At 51.1% G+C, this 22,229-nt stretch overlaps 1 protein-coding gene across 2 annotated transcripts; it reads right to left on the bottom strand.

The window, feature by feature from the left end:
• Positions 1–19,567: 19,567 nt before the first annotated feature.
• On the bottom strand, positions 19,568–21,412 carry LOC123094982 (leucoanthocyanidin reductase-like). Of its 2 annotated transcripts, none has more exons than XM_044516829.1 (5): positions 20,886–21,412; positions 20,658–20,807; positions 20,299–20,536; positions 20,031–20,234; positions 19,568–19,956 (listed from the first exon to the last, which is right to left on the bottom strand). In XM_044516829.1, exons 1-5 carry the CDS (start codon positions 21,087–21,089, stop codon positions 19,703–19,705), a joined length of 1,050 nt encoding a protein of 349 aa, XP_044372764.1. In that variant the 5' UTR covers positions 21,090–21,412; the 3' UTR covers positions 19,568–19,702. The 2 variants fall into 2 exon arrangements, with proteins under 2 accessions (XP_044372764.1, XP_044372763.1); XM_044516828.1 differs by having other exon boundaries at positions 19,568–19,959; positions 20,886–21,363.
• Positions 21,413–22,229: the final 817 nt, after the last annotated feature.

Raw genomic sequence — 22,229 nt, 5'->3', positions numbered from 1 at the left:
CTTCACCATCACCGTCACCACGCCATCGTGCTGATGGAACTCATCTACTTCCTCGACACTCTGCTGGATCAAGAGTTCGAGGGACGTCATCGAGCTGAACATGTGCAGAACTTGGAGGTGTTGTACATTCGGTGCTTGATCGGTCGGAACGAGAAGAAGTTTGACTAAATCAACCGCGTTGTCAAACGCTTCCGATTTGAGTCTACAAGACATAGACACCCTCTCCCCCTCTCGTTGCTATGCATCTCCTAGATAGAGTCTTGTGTGAGTGTAGGAATTTTTTGAAATTGCATGCTACGTTCCCCAACAGTGACATCCAAGACAGGTAATGCATAGATGATATGCACGAGTAGAACACAAAGAGTTGTTGTCACTTCCCTAGTTAGTGCATGCATTAGAGTGTTTGTATCATGTTTAATTTTCTCAAAAAGTTGAAATGGGGATGGCTGAAACCCCGAGCACCACTTAATCCAACTAGGGTTACTAAAATACTTTTTCAATGAACCTGAAATGCCCTTCAAAAATGTTCATCATCTTTTACTTGGTCTAGAACCTCTGACAAAAATGGTTCACATTTTTCTAGGACAGCATTGGGTCACTGAATTAAATCATATTCTATATGCATTTGGGAATTTAAATGTTATATAATATTTTAAATGTCCAAATATTCATGAACTGAAATGTTTGCTGTTGGAAATAATCCAAACAGTAGCCTCAAGCACTTTCATGATTTTTGAGGTTGTGTTGGTATTTTTAATAAAGCCCTAAAGTTACAGAATAAAAGAAAACATGAAATAAAAGAGAAAGGGACTTACCTGGCAAAACTTACCTGGCAGCCCACTTGGCGTCCCAACACTGTGCTGGCCCATGCCAGCCAGCTGCTTCCTCCCGCCAGGTAGGCAGGGAGCTGCACGGCCGCGCGCCCGAGCTCGTCGCGCCACCTCCCAGCTCGCCTGCCTCACCCTGGACGCCGTTTTGCCGCGTGGATGATCCCATGCTCGTCGCCCCGACCTCACGGACACCCCATTCGCCCCTGCACCTCTCCTTCGCTCTCCCCGCCATGGCTGCCGCCGCCGCAACCGCGCCGCCATCGTAACCACAGCCACCACCATTTACGCGCCGCCTCGCCATGTCTAGGAGCTTCACCGCCGTCCACTTCGTCGAGCAGATCGAGCCCCAAGCGCTTGTTCGCCCCAGAGCCACCGCACCGACCTCGCTTCGCCTCGCCATCACTGGAGATCCACTTCGCTGCACTGCTCGCTAAAGCTCGTCCCTGACCCCGCTGACTAGCTCGCTATGACCGCTGTGAGATGATGCCTCTCCTCCCCCTCTCCGTTCTCGCTGCCGCGCGCCGTAGCTATCGCACCGAGCACACCTGCATGCACTACCGCCTGAGCTCGCCGCTGACGTGGCTCCGACCATGCAACGACCTTGCCATTGTGTCCAACGCACTCACCGCACCGCGTTGGGCTTGTAGGAGCTAGCCCCGCACCTCCACGTTCACCATAGCGTCGAGTTTGAGCTCACCCGAACTCCGGCAGCCGCAAAACTCGTCATCGGCGTCGTTTCCGGGGACCCGAGCCCAACCACCACCACCACTCGACGCGGTCACTCCCAGCTACGCGTAGGTGGCCTCCATTGTCCGTTTGGTCGCCGGAGTCTCGGTGGGAAACGACACCTATGGGATCACAAGAATCCCTACTACGGTTGCGAGGCGCGGGATCCTGAGAAGAGCGGGACTAGTAGACAGCACAAAGGGGATTTTACCCAGGTTCGGGCCGCAAAGATGTGTAAAACCCTACGATCCTGCTTTTGGTGGCTGTATTTAGTGTTCTTGAGCTCTTGAACTAGCTCTGGGTGCTGCCAGGTTCGAAAGAGCCGAATCCTTCTTCGGTGCGCCATGGGCCTCCTTTTATAGGTGAAAGGGGCTGCCACAGTGGCACACAGGAGGTGGAAAGTGCTACATCGTTGTTAGTTTATCGCTGGTATTATAGGACAAAGCGCATTTAATGTGAGGCTTAGGTGTCCCTTCACTTTATTGGGGACGGGAGCGAGGCACGTCCCGTCCGTCGCCGCTCCTCCTTGATTTGACACGCGCCCTGGCCAGCGATGCACGTGGTGCCATGTAGGCAGGCAGGCAGCTAAGGTGGTGCGGTGGTGGAGCCTCCACGAAGGGCTGCATGTTGCCACGCAGGTGCCTGCCCAGCTGGTTGGGTCGGCAGCTGCATGCGAACAGCGGCGAAGACTTGGCTGGTGTGGGCCTGGCAGTGGCCCTGCTGGCACGCATGGCGAGGGCCTTGCTGGGTGGCCCGGCAAGGGTCCCGCCGTGACACTTCGTCGTCCCCGGCAAGGACCTTGCCGGGGGTCTCGTGGGCTTCCTCGATAAAAAAACCTGCCGAGGATTGTTGCCTTCCTATCCTCATTTGATCTTGACTATTCTTTGTCTTCACAAAGATCTGCATGTCACCACGGAGGTGCCTCCCGAGCCCCGTCCCAATGCATTTGCTGGCGTTGGAGACCGTGGCTCGAGGGTGGCCCGCTCCGCTGGTGTGGGCGAGCTGCCCCGGCAAGGGGCTTGCCGGGGCTGTGGAGGCCGCCCCCGGCAAGGGCCTTGCCGGGGAGGCCTGCTTCGCCCATCTGCACTTTGTGGCCTTGGTCCTTGATGTTGCTTTGTTTGTCTTGTGCCTTCGGCTTCTCTCCGGCTTCCCTTTCCTGCCCTGTTATGCATGGCCACGGCGGGTGGCTCTGACTGCCCGCACACAAGTAAAGGGGTCAAAAGCAGAGCCCCTACTTTTGTACACCGACAGGAGCCCCCGGGCCTAGGCCATACAAAAGTGCAGTACGTTGTTGGGCCAGGCCCAGAATGGTGCGCGGGCAGTTGGGGCGGATTTCACCGCGGTAACAGTTCCTTCTGCCGCGCTTCCCCCATGACCTGCGTTGGATGCGCGTCGTGGGGGAGCATGCGTGACATGGTAGGCATGCATGGGATAGCGTCCGCACGCATGCGTTATATCATAGTTAATGGGAAAGGAGGCGGCCCACGCCTTCCCCATAAAAAGGAATAACCGCGGGCGCGCTGGTCACTTTACCCTTCCCCCGCGCCTTCCCCAATCTTGAAACTGCTGCCCCCTTTCTTCCTTCTCGAGCCCCCTTCTTTCGTCCATCGTCGACACGCTTCCGCCATCCCCTGCCCTCTGCTTCTCGCAGCCGCAATGGCGCCCAAATCCACCAAAGAAAAAGGGGCAGCCAAAGATGCCGGGGCGGCGGAGCCGTCGGAGAGTGAGTTGACAGCGTGACGGGCGCAGTTCACCCTCTTCCCCTCGACGGTCGACGTGTCCATGCTCCGGGAGTACTAGAAGCTTCTGTGGGGGTGAAGACGAGGGGAGAAATGATGGGGCATCCAGCCACACGCGTCGTCCCTGCCAGCGTCGGTCCTGCCCCAAATCGGTATCCCTTCTTCGTCGATTATTTCTCTTGTGGGCTTTGTCCCCCATTCTCTGATTTTTTCAAGGACATTATGCACACCTTTGGCTTCCGCCTCCTGGATTTTACTCCGAATGCCATGACGTGCATGGCCCTTTTCGCACACCTCTGCGAGGTATTCACCGGTGTGCATCCCAACACGGCGCTCTTCCGCCATTACTTTTCCCCTCGCATCCAAAAGGGAGGCGCCAATACTGACAGCGTCGCTTGGATCCCAAGGGCCAAGGGAGCATACCCGGATGGCGCCATGAAGGAGAGGTGGGAAGAGTGGCAGGGCCGGTGGTGCTGGATCGAGGAGGAGAACCCGCCAGCATTCTGCGAGGTTCGTCGGGTGGCGCTGGTCCGTGGAAAGGACTGGGGCGACGTCGACGCCGACGATGAGAAGCTCACAATCGCCACCACCAGGATTCTCCGGCTTACCCGGGCCGGGCTCACCCTTGAGATGATCGGGGCGGACTTCATCCACCACCGGATCGCTCCTCTGCATGACAAGGGGAGGTCCGCCTAGCTTTTTGTGAATGCTGCTGACATCATGAGGCTCCGCCCCGGCCTCGACCAAAATCTGACGGTGTTGAGGCACGCCCATCTCTGCCAGCAGATTTTCCAGCTCAAGGTCAATGAAGAAGGCGAGGTCGAGTGGTCCGGCAAGGTTGCAAGGGCTGCCTCGAAGGCCAGCAAGGTGGACAAGGAGCCTGTCTTCAAGTTGTCGGCGGGAGTGGTCCAGCTTAGCAACAATTCTCGTCGGTCAGAGATCATCGCCCTGATGCTGCTTTTCAACGCGCATGGCCTTGACCCGAGCTAGGTCGCGCCTGACAAGCTCAAGGTGCAGGAGTTCTTTGACACCTTGCACGAGGCGTACATCGCCGCTGAACCGCGGCTCATCTAGGACACTTCTCAGGAGGAGCTGGACTACATCGCCGCCAGGGTGCGGGAGGCAAGGCTCGCCGTGGAGTCGGCAAAGGTTGCCGAGGAGGCCGACAATGCTGGCGGCACGGTGGATAGGGCCACAGTGGAAGCGGAGGAGGAGGACCTTACCCGGTGGGCGGCCGCCGCTGGGGAGGCCAGCAGCGCCAGTACCAGGGCCCCCCTCGTCGAGGAAGCCATCGATGGGTCTTCAGAGGAGGACGAAGGGGATGAGATCGCGGACTCTGACCCTCCTACCACTGGGAGGGAGCGAGTTCTACAGCGGGCCACCTCCGGCAAGCCGGTTCGTCCTGGCCAGGCCGCGCAGCTGCGAATGGCTTAGGGAGCCTCGGCGCGCCAGACGAGGGCCGTGGTGATGAAGAAGGCGGTGGAGGCTGTGGCAGCGAGGAAGAAGGCACCTGCTTCCTCATCGTACAGGCGTGCCCAGACGCCACCACCCTCCCCGCCGCCAAAAAATGTTGGCGCGGGGATTGCCTTCGACTTTGGGCCCCTCAGCCCGGAGAAAAAGAGGAAAGCAACAGAGGAGGAGCAGGAGGAGGAAGAAAGTGAAGAGTAAGCTTCTGCTTTCCTCCCTCATTCCTTTCACTTCCCCTGACAGCGTTGCTCACTTGTCTTCATCTTGCAGGGATGTGGAGACACTGGACCAGAGGATAAAGAGGGCCAGGATTTCGGCGAGCGGCCAGCCACTGACAGGTACCTCCGGTACGCCACTGGTGGTGTCGAGCAGCCCGGACTGCAGCCCCCGGCCCAGCCCCCAGCGTGATTCCATCACCCACCCTCTATCAACGTGCGTCATGCGCGATGCTTCAGTGTTAACCATGACGTGAATGCAGGAGGGGAGCAGCACCAAGGGGAGCCATAGAGGACTTCTCCGATCGTGCCGCCTCCGTCAACCACACCGCCCCAAGGGGCGTCCCCGGCAAGGGCACCAAGCACCGATGTCATGCACACGGAGGAGGGGGAGGAGAACGCAGGTGCCGGTGGCTTTGCCTCGATACCGGACCTCGATGGAGAAGGGGCTTCCGCTTCCCGGCCTGGCGCGGGTAAGCCATTTGCTCTCCGTCTCCACATGCATCTTTTATTCTTCTCTCTTTTTGATCTTGGTTTTTGTCTTGTTTCCTTCTTGGCATCCAGATTTCTCCTCGACGGACACAGAGGATGTTGACACCGTGATCAAGGATGTCGCAGAGGATGCCGCGGTGCAGGCCGAGAATATTGCCGCCAAGGAGAGCGCTAAGGGTGCTGCCGAAGGCGCCACCAAGGGGCCTGCTGAAGAGCCCGACAAGGGGCCTATTGAGGAGCCTGGCAAGGGGCCTGCCGAGGAGGTGGTGGTCGATGACCAGCCTTCCTCCTCCGCTTCCTCCGGCTCCGGCAGGTACTTGAGGGTGAGCGAGGACCTCTTCGTGCATCTCCCAGGCGCGTCGAGCTCCAGGGCTCCCATCGAGGGGGAGATGCTCGACGGCGAGGTGCTTGCCGCCGCTGGGCTCGAAGTTGTCGACAAGCCGAGCGTTGATGGTGATGGATCCCAGGAAGAGCGGCTGCTCCAAGCCATGGGTACTAGCTTTCGGAAGCTCTAGGCTCTCCACCATGCTCGCCTGGACAAGGCCAAGTCCAAAGCGGCAGTGGTGGAGAAAGTGGAGGCAGACTTCGAAGGGCGTGTTGCCGAGGCGCAAGATTGGTGGCGCCAGGCTCAGGATGAGCTGAAGGCCGCCCAAAGCGAGCTAGCCAAGCACGACGTGGAGCTCACCATGAAGCTAGCCGACATCGAGAAGGCCCAAGAGACGGCGAAGAACTTGGCCACCAATGCCGAAGCCGCCCGAACCCAGCGCGAGGCCACACTGAACTCCCATGAAGAAGACCTTTCCGTGCGCGAGGACAAGCTTGCCACCACGCTCCGCGGCAAGGATGAAGAGGTGGGCAAGCTCTTCATGCAGCAGACCCAACACCTGGAGCAGAGGCATCAGGAAGCACTCAATGCCCAGGCCCAGGTCTACGCCGGCAGGGTGAAGGAGCTGGAGGAGCAAGCTTTAAAGCTGGCCCAGGAGAAGGACACGCTCAACGGAGCCCGGGTGGAGGCGCAGGGTGCGGTCATCAGCAAGGTCGGAGAGCTCTCCGATGCCAACAAATCAATCAGAGACCTCCAGCTGAAGCTGGGGAATCTCAAGAAGATACTGTCGGAGGCCAGGGCCCGAGAAGAGATCCTGGCCAAGGACCTGGCGACAGAGAAGCAGCTGCGGATGAACGAGACCGCTGGCCTCAATGACCAAGTGGCACGCAAGAAGCGCTGGCTCGAATGTCTTGCCGCCATTGCGAATTCGGCCGCCAATCAGCTGGCCATTATGGGAACGCCGGACATGAGGTACGCCCCGGAGGCGAACCTGAGCCCCAACGCCAACCTGACCATATACTTTGAGAAGGTCGTCGGTGCCCTGGGGCGGCTTCATTCCAACCGGGCGGCCTCCCTGGCCGAAGAATCCCGAATACTCTGCCGGGGGACCATGACCAGGGTGCTCACCAAGATTACGCACTAGCACTCAGACCTCGACTTCGAAGTTGTGCTGAAGAGCTTGTAGGAGGATGCCGACATCGCGGCACTCAATGAGCATATCCAGCCCATCCTCAGCCGCATCGACAAAATCAAGAGGTTGGAGGGCCAGCGCCGGGACTAGGCACCCCGTTCTTCTTCGCCGCTGTGGGTTCATGACCAAGACAATGCTATCTTTAGTTAGAACCGCGGCGACAAATTGTGTAATATAACTCTGTAGTTCTCCTGAAATAATGCATCTTATTTTCCTATTTGATTTTCCTTTGTATGTACACCCCACACCGACCAGGTAGGCTTGCCGGCACGTAAACCCAGGGCGGCATTTTGAGGATGGATCCTCACTAGCATGTCGGGTGTGCTTGTTGCCGGGCGAAGCACCTTACGCCCTTGGCGCGACCGCTCGATCTGTCGAGCTTGACTCGAGTCAGAACCGAGAGTGTTGCTGATGGCGAAAGGCTACCCTACCGCTCTCGACGCGGCCGCTCGAACTGTTGAGCAGACTCGAAACAGAACAAGGGCGTTGCCGATCGTAGGAGGGCCCCTCTGCGTACAGGCTCTCCATACATAGGCCGAACCGTCGAGGATAATAACCTTATATCTAAGGAGAAAAACTTAAAATTCAGCATGCCTTAGCTTTCTCGTTGCCGCCTCGGCGTCCTTCGCGGCAGCGCCGCCCTCTTGGTCGCCTTCTCCGCAGGAGCTGTGGCGATGATGAACTGCTGGGCCAACTGCTAGACCAGATTCTCATAATTCGCGCGCCCCCTACCTGGCGCATCAAAGATGTCGGTGGGAAACGACACCTATGGGATCACAAGAATCCCCACTATGGTTGCAGGGCGCAGGATCGTGAGAAGAGCGGGACTAGTAGACAACACAACGGGGACTTTACCCAGGTTCGGGCCGCAAAGATGCGTAAAACCCTACGATCCTGCTTTTGATGGATGTATTTAGTGTTCTTGAGCTCTTGAACTAGCTCTGGGTGCTGCCAGGTTCGAAAGAGCCGAATCCTTCTTCGGTGCGCCATGGGCCTCCTTTTATAGGCGAAAGGGGCTGCCACAATGGCACACAGGAGGTGGAAAGTGCTACATCGTTGTGAGTTTATCGCTGGTATTACAGGACAAAGCGCATTTAATGTGAGGCTTAGGTGTCCCTTCACTTTATCGGGGACGGGAGCGAGGCACGTCCCGTCCGTCACCGCTCCTCCTTGATTTGACACGCGCCCTGGCCAGCAATGCATGCGGTGCCATGTAGGCAGGCAGGCAGCTGAGGTGGCGCGGTGGTGGAGCCTCCACGAAGGGCTGCATGTTGCCACGCAGGTGCCTTCCCAGCTGGTTGGGTCGGCAGCTGCATGCGAACGGCGGCGAAGACTTGGCTGGCGTGGGCCTGGCAGTGGCCCTGCTGGCACGCATGGCGAGGGCCTTGCCGGCTGGCCCGGCAAGGGTCCCGCCGTGACACGCCGTCGTCCCTGACAAGGACCTTGTCGGGGGTCTCGTGGGCTTCCTCGGTAAAAAAACCTGCCGAGGATTGTTGCCTTCCTATCCTCATTTGATCTTGACTATTCTTTGTCTTCACAAAGATCTGCATGTCACCACGGAGGTGCCTCCCGAGCCCTGTCCCAATGCATTTGCTGGTGTTGGAGACCATGGATCGAGGGTGGCCCGCTCCGCTGGTGTGGGCGAGCTGCCCCGGCAAGGGGCTTGCTGGGGCTGCGGAGGCCGCCCCCGGCAAGGGCCTTGCCAGGGAGGCCTGCTTCGCCCATCTGCACTTTGTGGCCTTGCTCCTTGATGTTTCTTTGTTTGTCTTGTGCCTTCGGCTTCTCTTCGGCTTCCCTTTCCTGCCCTGTTATGCATGGCCGTGGCGGGTGGCTCTGACTGCCCGCGCACAAGGAAAGGGGTCAAAAGCAGATCCCCTAGTTTTGTACACCGACACGGAGTGCAAAACCCGCACCCTCCACCGTGCTCGGTTGTCGCCGGCGGCTAAACACCTGCGATTTGACCAAGTTTACTACGGAATTGACCCCCTTGGGTCACTGACATGTGGGCCCCGCCCTCTAGTCAGACCTAGTTTAGCACTAAACTGACCCTAATTATTTAGTTAACTAACTGTGTCACTGACCAGTGGGTCCCACTAGTCAGGTTTGACCTGGACCGCACAGTTGACCTGCTGGCACAACGCTGACGCAATGCTGATGCAGTAGTGGCCTTTTCTGGATTTATTCTTATTCAGGAAATTCCAAAAATTGTTGCTAACTTCAAAAAATCATAGAAATTAATTTGTAACTCCAAATGCAAAGATTTATATATGAAAAATGATCAGAAAAATCCAATTTATCCATATGTACTGGTTTCATGCATGTTTAAACAAATTAACCTTGCTGTTTAGTTCAAAACATGATAAAGCACTTTTAAAGTTCATAAGATGAGTTTGGGGTTGAACCTTTGGTTCAAAATAACTCAAACCCATCTGGTTGTAGTTGCATTAGCCCAACACACTCATATTGCCATGTCATATGCATGCATCATATTGTTGCATATTGTCATGTATTGATTGTGTTACCGGTGTGTTCTCTGCGGTAGGTTCTGCTCCTGAGGATTTTCGTGAATATCCAACTGAAGGACAGTACCCATCTACCGATCTGCCACGCAAGCAACCACCATTTGATCATATCGATAAAATACCATGTTCTCGCTCCTGCTCTCATTTACTGCATTTAAGACAACAACATTTCAAACTGCTGTGTGCTTGGGTAGTTGAGCCCATTTCCTCTGCATGACGTGTCATTGCCATAGTAACTAGATGAAACCCCCTAGCATGTGTAGGAGTTTATTGAGCCATGTTTGTGTTTCCTACCTTGCTATGCCTGCTATGCTTAGAGTCGTGTCAGGTCTGGTTCATCTGGGTGATGGGCTAGAGTGAAATGATTATGTCAGTGATGAGAGTGAAGTGTTGAACATGATTTGGTAAAGGTATCGATGAGAGGCCATGTAGGAGTACATGGTGGGTTGTTTCATTGGAACCGTCCCTAGCTAAGAACAGAGATCTGTATGTGTGATTTAAGATTCAGCTACTACCATGCATTGGGCCCTGAAATATGACCCCTCTCGACTTATTAACCGCCCCTGTCCACTGTCTAGGAGTTGCAAGTAGTTTCTAGTGTTTGTAGTATACTGGAGGCCGTGCATAGTGCTGGCCCTTGGAGTGGGCTATGATGCGATAGGTACGTGGTCGGGTGTACCGAGGCTCCCGTTTGGTGTCTCGGGAGCCCTGTACACATCGTTCGGGGTCGTATGTGGAAACCTCGGCCGAACTCCCTGTGGATGGAACCTGAATAGGCGATAAACCTGGACTAGGGATTTGTGTGGTTAGTCAGGTCGTGGTCTACACCTACGTCGGCTTTCGCTTGAAGTCTGCCGAGCACATGTCGTGTGCAGACGTTAAGTGGTGGAAACATGTGTGAAGAAGTACACCCCTGCAAGGTCAACATCATCTGTTTGAATATCCGCGTCCGCGGTAAAGGACCACTTGGTTGCCTATACAGTTCATAGATAAGTAAATGGAAACTATTAAAAGCCTCAAGACAAGTGTGAGTGCCGTGGATGGCCCTTCCGTAGGATGACGGGAGAGGATCTGTGGTAGTGTATTGCTGTGGTGAGTAGTGGACTCGTGTGCGCAAAACATTTACAAGTTGTTGTCTCGTAGGGTAGTTTTAGCCAAGAGTCAAAGCTGGCTTGCTGCAATAAACTCCACTACCCCTTTGTTGATAATGTGCATGTATGTAGGATCTGATGTAAGCCTTGCTAAGTACCTTTGTACTCATGTTTGCTTAATTACTGTTGCAGAAGAGAATGTCGCCCCTTCTGAAGGGTTTTATGTAGGCCTCGACGTTGATGAGTAGCTTGATGCCCAGGTGGTGATCCTGAGCATGTGAAGGACCCTTGTAGATAGATAGGCTTCCTCAAGTCTTCTTGCTTTCTAGTTGTTTGTACTCAGACAAGTTTGCTTCCGCATGTGCTTGTATGACTTTAATGTCGGGTCGTGTGACCCCTATCTATATGAATGATATGTATGGCTCTCTGGAGCCTTTTAAATGAAGTACTTGAGTTGTAGAATTTTGTTGTGATGCCATGTTGTATTTGCACATATCAAGCATATTGTGTGTATGATTTGAAATGCTTGGTATGTGTGGGATCCGACAACCTAGTTGTTTATCCTTGGTAGCCTCTCTTATCGGTAAATGTCTCCTAGTGCTTCCATTGAGCCTTGGTAGCTTGCTACTGCTCCAGAACACTTAGGCTGGCCGGCATGTGTCCTTCATTCCTGTGTCTGTCCCTTCGAGGAAATGTCACACATGGTTCCTTTAAGTCCTGGTAGCTTGCTACGACTTGGGTTCATACGTTGTTGATCGACACGTTCGTTGCTGGGTCATGTATGCATGTCCCTGTAAGTTAGCGCCACTTTGGTTCATGACTAGTCATGTCGGCCCGGTTTCTTTGTCATATGGATGCTAGCGACACTATCATATACGTGAGCCAAAAGGCGCAAATGGTCCCGGGCCAGGTAAGGTGGCACCCGTGGGAATACCGTGTGTGAGGCCGCAAAATGATATGATGTGTTACATGCTAGATCGGTGTGACTTAGAATCGGGGTCCTGACAGTTGTGGGTAGTGATCGTCGTATTGCTTACCACCAATGTCTTATTTTGATCCAGCGGTATTGTTGGATGAAGCGGCCGGGACCAACCTTACATGACCACGTTCATGAGACTGGTTCCACCGACAGACATGCAACTAGTTTTGCATAAAGGTGGCTGGCGGGTGTCTATTTCTCCTACTTTAGTTGAATCGAATTTGACTGCGACCGGTCCTTGTTGAAGGTTAAAACAGCAAACTTGATAAATCATCGTTGTGGTTTTTGTGCCGTAGGTAAGAACGAATCTTGCTAGAAGCCCATAGCAGCCACGTAAAACTTGCAACAACAAAGCAGAGGACGTCTAACTTGTTTTTGCAAGGCATGTTGTGATGTGATATGGTCAAGACATGATGTGATATACGTTGTTGTATGAGATGATCATGTTTTGTAAAAGTTATCGGCAACTGGCAGGAGCCTTATGGTTGTCGCTTTATTGTATGAAATGCAAACGCCATGTAATTGCTTTACTTTATCACTAAACGGTAGCGATAGTTGTAGAAGCAATAGGTGGCGAGACGATCACGACGCTACGATGGAGAACAAGTGTCGAGCCGGTGACAATGGAGATCATGATGATGCTTTGGAGATGGAGATCAAAAGCACAAGATGATGATGGCCATATCATGTCACATATTTTGATTGCATGTGATGTTTATCTTTATGCATCTTATTTTGCTTAGTACGGCGGTAGCATTATAAGATGATCCCTTAACTAAAATTTCAAGGTATAAGTGTTCTCCCTGAGTACACACTGTTGCGACAGTTCTTTGTGCTGAGACACCACGTGATGATCGGGTGTGATAGGCTCTACATTCTCATACTACGGGTGCAAGACAGTTTTGCACATGTGAATACTAGAGTTAAACTTGACGAGCCTAGCATGTACAGACATGGCCTTGGAACACTAGAGACCAGAAGGTCGAACGTGAATCATATAGGAGATATGATCAACATAGAGATGTTCACCATTGATGACTACTCCATCTCACGTGATGATCGGACATGGTTTAGTTGATTTGGATCATGTATCATTTATATGACTTGAGGGATGTCAATCTAAGTGGGAGTTCTTAAGTAATATGATTAATTGAACTTAATTTATCATGAACTTAGTCTTGATAGTTTTTGCATATCTATGTTGTAGATCAATGGCCCGTGCTACCGTTCCCTTGAATTTTAATGTGTTCCTAGAGAAAGCTAAGTTGAAATATGATGGTAGCAACTACACGGACTGGGTCCGTAACTTGATGATTATCCTCATTGCTGCACAGAAGAATTATGGCCTTGATGCACCGCTAGGTGTACCACCCCCTCCAGCAACTGCAGACGTTGTGAATGCCTGGCAGTCGCATGTTGATGACTACTCGATAGTTCAGTGTGCCATGCTTTACGGCTTAGAATCGGGACTTCAAAGACGTTTTGAACGTCATGGAGCATATGAGATGTTCCAAGAGTTGGAGTTAATATTTCAAGCACATGCTCGAGTTGAGAGATATGAAGTCTCAAACAAGTTCTATAGCTGCAAGATGGAGGAGAACAATTCTGTCAGTGAACACATACTGAATGTGTGGATATCATAATCACTTGACTCAGCTGGGAGTTAACCTTCCAGATGCTAGTGTTATTGACAGAGTTCTCCAATCACCGCCACCAAGCTATAAAGGCTTCGTGATGAACTATAGTATGCAAGGGATGGAGAAGACTATTCCCGAGCTCTTCGTAATGCTCAAAGTTGCGGAGGTAGAAATCAAGAAGGAGCATCAAGTGTTGATGGTTAACAAGACCACTAGTTTCAAGAAAAAGGGCAAAGGAAAGAAGGGGAACTTCAAGAAGAATGGCAAGCAAGTTGCCACTCCCGGGAAGAAACCCAAAGTTGGACCTAAACCTAAAACTGAGTGCTTCTACTACAAAGGGACTGGTCATTGGAAGCGGAACTGCCCCACGTATTTGCCTGATAAGAAGGATGGCAAAGTGAACAAAGGTATATTTGATATACATGTTATTGATGTGTACCTTACTAATGCTCGTAGTAGTGCCTGGGTATTTGATACCGGCTTAGTTGCTCATATTTGTAACTCGAAACAGGGAATACAGATTAAATGAAGATTGGCTAAGGACGAGGTGACGATGCGTGTCGGGAATGGTTCCAAGGATTAGTTTTAGACTTGAATAATTGTTATTTGGTGCCAGCGTTGAGCATGGACATTATATCTAGATCTTGTTTAGTGTGAGACGATTATTCATTTAAATCAGAGAATAATGGTTGTTATATTTATATGAGTAATATCTTTTATGGTCATGCACCCTTGAAGAGTGGTCTATTTCTATTGAATCTCGATTGTGGTGATACACACATGTAATATTGATGCCAAAAGATGCAAAGTTAATAATGATAGTGCAACATATTTGTTGCACTGCCGTTTAGGTCATATTGGTTTAAAATGCATGAAGAAATTCCATGCATATGGACTTCTGGAATCACTTGATACTTGCGAACAATGCCTCATGGGCAAGATGACTAATACTCCATTCTCCGGAACGACGGAGCGAGCCAATGACTTATTGGAAATAATACATACCAATGTATGTGGTCCAATGAGTGTTGAGGCTCGCGGCGGGTATCGTTGTTTTATGACCTTCACAGATGATTTGAGCAGATATGGGTATATCTACTTAATGAAACACAAGTCTGAAACATTTGAAAAGTTCAAAGAATTTCAGAGTGAAGTGGAGAATCATCATAACAAGAAAATAAAGTTTCTATGATCTTATCACGGAGGTGAATATTTGAATTACGACTTTGGCCTTCATTTAAAACAATGTGGAATAGTTTCACAACTCACGCCACTTGGAACACCACAGCGTAATGGTGTGTCCGAACACCGTAATCATACTTTATTAGATATGGTGCGATCTATGATGTCTCTTACCGATTTACCACTAATGTTTTGGGGTTATGCATTAGAGACAGTTGCATTCACGTTAAATAGGGCACCGTCAAAATCCATTGAGACGACACCGTATGAACTGTGGTTTGGCAATAAATCTAAGTTGTTGTTTCTTAAAGTTTGGGGATGCAATGCTTATGTCAAAAGGCTTCAGCCTGATAAGCTCGAACCCAAATTGGAGAAGTGTGTCTTCATAGGATAACCTAAGGAAACTATTTGGTACACCTTCTACCATAGATCCGAAGGCAAGATCTTTGTTGCCAAGAATGGAACCTTTCTAGAGAAGGAGTTTCTCTCGAAAGAAGTGAGTGGGCGGAAAGTAGAACTTGATGAGGTAATTGTACCTTCTCTCAATTTGGAAGGTAGCTCATCCAAGAAATCCGTTCCTGTGATGCCTACACCAACTAGAGAGGAAACTAATGATGATGATGATGATGAACCTTCAAATCAAGTTACTACTGAACCTCGTAGGTCAACCAGAGCACGATCCGCACTAGAGTGGTACGACAATCCTGTTCTGAAAGTCATGTTACTTAACCATGAAGAACCTATGAACTATGAAGAAGCTATGATGAGCCCAGATTCCGATAAATGGCTTGAGGCCATGAAATCTGAGATAGGATCCATGTATGAGAACAAAGTGTGGACTTTGGTGGATTTGCCCAATGATCGGTGACCCATAGAAAATGAATGGATCTTCAAGAAGAAGACCGACGTTGATGGTAATGTTACTGTCTATAAAGCTCGACTTGTCGCTAAAGGTTTTTGACAAGTTCAATGAGTTGACTATGATGAGACTTTCTAACCCGTAGCGATGCTTAAGTCTGTCCGAATCATGTTAGCAATTGCCGCATTTTATGATTATGAAATCTAGCAAATGGACGTCAAAACTGCATTCCTTAATAGATTTCTTAAAGAAGAGTTGTATATGATGCAACCAGAAGGTTTTGTCGATCCTAAAGGTGCTAACAAAGTGTGCAAGCTCGAGTGATCCATTTATGGACTGGTGCAAGCATCTCGGAGTTGGAATATACGCTTTGACAAGGTGATCAAAGCATATGGTTTTATACAGACTTTCCGAGAAGCCTGTATTTACAAGAAAGTGAGTGGCAACTCTCTAGCATTTCTAATATTATATGTAGATGACATATTGTTAATTGGAAATGATATATAATTTCTGGATAGCATAAAAAGGATACTTGAATAAAAGTTTTTCAATGGAAGACCTCGGTGAAGCTGCTTATATATTGGGCATCAAGATCTATAGAGATAGATCAAGACACTTAATAGGACTTTTACAAAGCACATACCTTGATAAAGTTTTGAAGAAGTTCAAAATGGATCAGCCAAAGAAAGGGTTCTTGCTTGTGTTACAAGGTGTGAAATTGAGTCAGACTCAATGCCCGACCACAACAGAAGATAGAGAGAAAATAGAAGTCATTCCCTATGCCTCAGCCATAGGTTCTATCATGTATGGTATGTTGTGTACCAGACCTGATGTGTGCCTTGCTATAAGTTTAGCAGGGAGGTACCAAAGTAATCCAGGAGTGGATCACTATACAACGGTCAAGAACATCCTGAAGTGCCTGAACAGGACTAAGGATATGTTTCTCGTTTATGGAGGTGACAGAGAGCTCGTCGTAAATGGTTTCGTCTATGCTAGCTTTGACACTGATCTGGATGACTCTAAGTCACAAACCGGATACATTCTTATATTGAATGGTGGAGCTGTTAGTTGGTGCAGTTCCAAGCAGAGCGTCGTGGCGGGATCTACGAGTGAAGCAGAGTACATAGCTTCTTCAGAAGCAGCAAATGAAGGAGTCTGGATCAAGGATATCCGATCTAGGTGTAATACCTAGTGCATCGGGTCCAATGAAAATCTTTTGTGACAATACTGGAGCAATTGCTTTAGCGAAGGAATCCAGATTTCACAAAAAGACCAAACACATCAAGAAACGCTTCAACTCCATCTGTGATCTAGTCAAGGAGGGAGACATAGAGATTTGCAAAATACATACAGATCTGAATGCGGCAGACCCATTGACTAAGCCTCTTCCACGAACAAAACATGATCAGCACCAAGACTCCATGGGTGTTAGAATCATCACAATGTAATCTAGATTATTGATTCTAGTGCAAGTGGGAGACTGAAGGAAATATGCCCCAGAGGCAATAATAAAGTTATTATTTTATATTTCCTTATTCATGATGAATGTTTATTATTCATGCTAGAATTGTATTAACCGGAAACTTGATACATGTGTGGATACATAGACAAAACACCATGTCCCTAGTAAGCCCCTATCAGACTAGCTCGTTAATCAAAGATGGTTAAGTTTCCTAACCATAGACATGTGTTTTCGTTTGATGAACGGGATCACATCATTAGGAGAATGATGTGATGGACAAGACCCATTCGTTAGCTTAGCATTATGATCGTTCAACTTTTATTGCTATTTATTTCTTCATGTCAAATACATATTCCTCCGACTATGAGATTATGCAACTCCCGGATACCGGAGGAATGCCTTATGTGCTATCAAACGTCACAACGTAACTAGGTGATTATAAAGATGCTCTACAGGTATCTCCGAAGGTGTTTGTTGGGTTGGCATATATCGAGATTACGACTTGTCACTCCGAGTATCAAAGAGGTATCTCTGGGCCCTCTCGGCAATGCACATCATAAGAAGCCTTGCAAGCAAAGTGACTAATGAGTTAGTTACAGGATGATGCATTACAGAACGAGTAAAGAGACTTGCCGGTAACGATATTGAACTAGGTATGAAGATAACGACGCTTGAATCTCGGGCAAGTAACATACCGTTGACAAAGGGAATAACGTATGTTGTCATAACGGTTCGACCGATAAAGATCTTCGTAGAATATGTGGTAGCCAATATGAGCATCCAGGTTTCGCTATTGGTTATTGACCGGAGAGGTGTCTCGGTCATGTCTACATAGTTCTCGAACTCGTAGGGTCCGCACGCTTAACGTTCGATGACGATTTTGTATTATATGAGTTATGTGATTTGGTGATCGAATGGTGTTCGTAGTCCCGGATGAGATCACGGACATGACGAGGAGTCTTGAAATGGTCGAGAGGTAAAGAATGATATATAGGATGATAGTATTCAGACACCGGAAATGTTCCGGGTAGTATCGGATATTTATCGGACTATCGGGGGGTTACCGGAACCCCCCCGGGGGAATAATGGGCCTTATGTGCCATAGAAGGGGAGCACACTAGCCCACAAGGGGTGGCGCGCCCCCCTTAAGGCAGGAGGCCGAATAGGAGAAGGGGGGGTTCGGCCCCCCTTTCCTTCCTCCCTTCCCTTTTTCCCTCTTTTGGTAAAAGGAAAGAGGGGGATTGGACTAGGGCCCCAAGGCTGCTCCCCTCCCCCTCCCACCTATATATACATGGGGAGGGGGCGCCTAGAACACACACCAACAATTGTTAGCCATGTGCGGCGCACCCCTCCATAGTTTACGCCTCCGGCCATATTCTCGTAGTGCTTAGGCGAAGCCCTGCGCGGATAACTTCACCATCACCGTCACCATGCCGTCGTGCTGAGGACCTCATCTACTTCCTCAACACTCTACTGGATCAAGAGTTCGAGGAACGTCATCGAGCTGAACGTGTGCAGAACTCGGAGGTGTCATACGTTCGGTGCTTGATCTGTCAGAACGAGAAGAAGTTCGACTACATCAACCGCGTTGTCAAACACTTCCGCTTTCGGTCTACGAGGGTACCTAGACACACTCTCCCCTTCTCGTTGCTATGCATCTCCTAGATAGAGCTTCCGTGAGTGTAGGATTTTTTTTGAAATTGCCTGCTACGTTCCCCAACAGTTTTTGCAGGGCATGTTGTGATGTGGTATGGCAAAAAACATGATGTGATATATGTTGATGTATGAGATGATCATGTTTGTAATAGGTTCATGACTTGCATGTCGATGAGTTCGGCAACCGAGAGGATCCATAGGGTTGTCTTTATTTATTAATCGCCATGTAATTGTCTTATTTTATTGTTATGCGTTAGCAATAATTGTAGAAGCAATAGTTGGCGAGACGACCATGTGATGACATGATGATGGAGATCATGGTGTCATGCTGGTGATGATGGAGATCATGCTGGTGCTTTGGATATGGAGATCAAAGGCATGGGATGATAATGATCATGTGCTATCTAGCACCACGGATGCCGGGGCGGCGGCTCCGGATGGCGGTTCGCATGGTTGCTCTCCGGCGGACATCATTGTGATGGTGGTGGCTCTCCTCTGGGGTTGTGTGGGCAACGAGAGGTGCAGCGGCTGGTAGCTCGGATGTACCCTCTCGCTCGGAGGGGCGGCGTCCCGATCTGGATATAGGATTCTAGCACTTTCGCGTTACTCCTGGCGACCTCGAGGTGGCACGTGTGAGTTGCCGAGCGAAAGCTCTGTTCCTTGAGGCCGACGACGACGTGGGTGTCGTGCTCTTTTTGAAGACGTCGTTGTGGTTCTTCTCTCCATGTGAGGGCTCCGGGTGAAGACCTTTGTTCGGTGTGGACTCGGTAACGGCGACACTCTGCGCCGTGTTTCCTCTTGGGGGCATTGCCGTGGAGCTAAGGTCTGCTAGGTCGTAGTGTGGGGTGTGTCTAGTTCTCCCAGTGCTCTTTGCTGGCAGTGGTCGCGTGTGTTCTGTGTGTGCTGATTATCTCATAATCGGCTTTTTAAGAGGGTTACCTCACCATCTTGTATCTTTTCGCTGTGTACTTGTCCGGTTGTTGCTTTATTTATAAAGCGGGGCGAAAGCCTGTTTCGAGACCGAGCAACAAATCTCTCATTACATATTTAGGGATAGTATAAGATATAAGAGTAATAAATAACCTATTGTACGTCATGCTTTATTACCATCTTTAGATTATCGTGGCAAGTGTAAGATAAGACGCTGTTATCAACCGTTGTACATCCTTTACCGGCCAAGAGCAAATTTCGGCTGGAAACAAAACGGCGGGAGGAGACGTATATTTTTTACTGGTATATTTATAAGGAAAACGATAATCCAAACAGGCCTCAAACTAGAAAAACAAAGCGAGACAAACGTTGCGGGGTTGCACTCATGTCGATCTGATCTAAGCACACGTAGGATAAACTGCCAATCTCTCCACCATCGGCGCGTTACTTTTCTTGCTCTCTTCAGCTTCTTCTTCCAGGTGGAGGCCATGAGCGTAGTCATCGAAGCATTCGTCAATTGTCCTGAAGGGAATGTCAGGGTAAAGGGTTGATACTTCAACGTCTCTCGACCCGTCGATGCCGAAGTTGGTCTGGCAGCCGTTTATAAATATGTCGTGCGTCAGCGAAGCGACTATGCTCTCCGGGATGATGTCTTCTGCAATGCATAAGATGAATCAGATTTTCAAGCCAAAATTACGTTGAATCTCAAGCTGCATGAGTAGGTACCTGCAGCCATGGCGAGCAAGTGCTCCTCGCTAAGCGTGACGCGCGGCAGTGTGCGGCCGATCTTGCTCTCCCAGAGGCAGGCCATCTCGTTGGTGCTGAGGAGATTGCATGCGGGGCGGAAGTGGACGACCTTGTTGATGCTCCGGGCGTCGTACGCGGCCTTGACCGTGAACTTGCCAATGTCAGTTCCAGCCACGAAGAAGGCTGTGTAGACAGAATCGCTGAGTCACGGTAAAGGAACAAAGAGAAAGGTAAGGCATGGGTATACCTCTGACGGTGCCATCGCCGTAGATCTGGAAGCGGTCGAGCGGCGGGCGCACCTCGGACGGGTGCATGTTGTCGAAGTATGGCCAGCCGGCGATGGAGTTGCAGCAGATGTAGGTGTAGGGCACGGCGGCCGCCTCCGCCGCCCGCCGGACACGCCGTTTCTCCTCGTAGAACCCCACCCCGGCCCCCACCGGGCGCGCCCTGTCCACGTCGTGCCCGAACTCCGACGGCAGAAACCTCTGTTGTGCGCACCGCGCATACAAAGTCCATTATGCATGCATGCGGGTGTGTACGTGGTTACGTGCACGTCACAGTGCAGTGGACACACAAACTTGCAAGTGTGGGCGCGTGCGTGCGTACCTTGACGGTGCCGGCGGCTTGGATGGCTTTGATGAGGCCGAGCTGGTCGAGGATGTTGGCGCCGCCCATCACCGAGATCACCACCTGGATGCCGTGCGCGCGGAGCGCCGTCTCCACGGACCTCCTGCCGTCTTTCCCATCGACGCGTCCCTGGCATTTCAGAGGGCGCATACTTGAACATCTGTACTACATACAGTATATGGGTGTCTCGTGTCTGCATGATAATACCTCGACGACCAAGGCGCCTTTGCGTAGGAGCGCGTCGACGGAGGCCGCGCGCGCGGGGCAGGCGTTGCCGGGGCGGACGAGGATGAAGGTCCTGCGCCCGCTGTCGAGGCAGGCCTCCGCCACGAAACGACCAATGTAGCCGGTGGCGCCCACGATGAGTGCCGGGCCGGAACGAGGCACTTCCTCTTCCTCACAAGGCGCCATCGCTTCCGTCCTTGTGCCTAGCTTGCTAGAAGCTGATGACCAGATGGTGGAAGTTCAAGCAACCGGCTGGCAGACGCTGACCGGCAGAGTTGGATCTTATATAGAGGTTGCCTTTGTACCCTACTTGCCACTTGTCGAGCAGGTCTGGTTACAGAAGAAGAGTAGGTAAACACATGGACATGGTAGCCCAAACTCAAACGTTAGGTGCTGCTGAATCCTAGTTTTGCCAGATCCAATGGTAAGGGACCAGATCCACATTTGAGTGGTAAATGGTCGGCGACCCTCTGTAGGAATCAGATGCTCCTGTATCGTGCAAAATTTCTGCACAACTGTCTCTCCGTTCGTGTCAAACGGGTAGTATGATCTCTTGTTGGCTGGGCCTGATTCTTATACACAGACCGGCTGGTAAGAGCATCTCCAGCCGTTCGGCCCCCCCGGGCGCCGAAAAAAAGCGGCCTGGGGTGAGCCGGCGGTATACTCGGCGCTGGGACGGTTGGGCACCAGCCGTCGCCCCCAGACGCCGATTTCGACCCAGTTTTTGGTTTAATTGTGTTTCGGCGTGAATTTTCGCATAGAAATAGAAATCAATTAGTTCGTCACATAGTTTGGCATGGTTCGGCGTGTTTCATCACATAAATCAAATAGTTCAACGGCCGGTTCTTTGCTTTCACCCGTCCAGGCGCCGAGCCACCTCGCCGCGGCTTTTCACTGCTCGCGAGCAGGCCGAAGAGGGTGGCGAGCACCATGAGATGCTCCTGCTCCTGGACGTCGGCTTCGGCTTCCTCCTCCAGCAACGTCGCGAGCGCCTCCTCATCTTCGGAGTCCATCGCCGGGCCGGGCAAATCACCGAACACCTTGCGTGCAAGGTGGGCGCAAACCCGCCGGTGTACAGGCCCTGTGCGGCCGGAACGCCGGAAAAGTTGCCCGGATGGTGGCGGAGAGGCTGCCTCGGCGAAACCTCTTCTTTTTCCCGGCGGAAAATGATCTATCTATCTGCGGTGGGCGGTGGACGGCGCCGGGATCTGTAGGGTGGCGCGGGGTGGCGGTCGAGCGCTGGAGGGGTCGGAGGCGAATCTGGGCGGGTGTCTTGACTTTTCGCCTGACAATGTGGCCCCAATAGCATTTTTCCCTTGCACCGGA

The sequence above is a fragment of the Triticum aestivum genome, chromosome 4B, assembly GCF_018294505.1.
Source record: "Triticum aestivum cultivar Chinese Spring chromosome 4B, IWGSC CS RefSeq v2.1, whole genome shotgun sequence".
In the NCBI taxonomy this organism is placed as follows: Eukaryota; Viridiplantae; Streptophyta; class Magnoliopsida; order Poales; family Poaceae; genus Triticum; species Triticum aestivum.
The sequence above is the reverse complement of the archived record's forward strand: the minus strand, read 5'-3'. Positions and strand labels throughout refer to the sequence as shown.

Excerpts from the sequence above, each read along its gene's own strand:
- LOC123094982 (XM_044516828.1), bottom strand. The coding sequence starts at position 21,089 with ATGGCGCCTTGTGAGGAAGAGGAAGTGCCTCGTTCCGGCCCGGCACTC. Across the intron at positions 20,808-20,885 it reads AAGGCGCCTTGGTCGTCGAG|GGACGCGTCGATGGGAAAGA; the intron begins GTATTATCATGC and ends CTGAAATGCCAG. Across the intron at positions 20,235-20,298 it reads CGGCGATGGCACCGTCAGAG|CCTTCTTCGTGGCTGGAACT; the intron begins GTATACCCATGC and ends CTGTCTACACAG.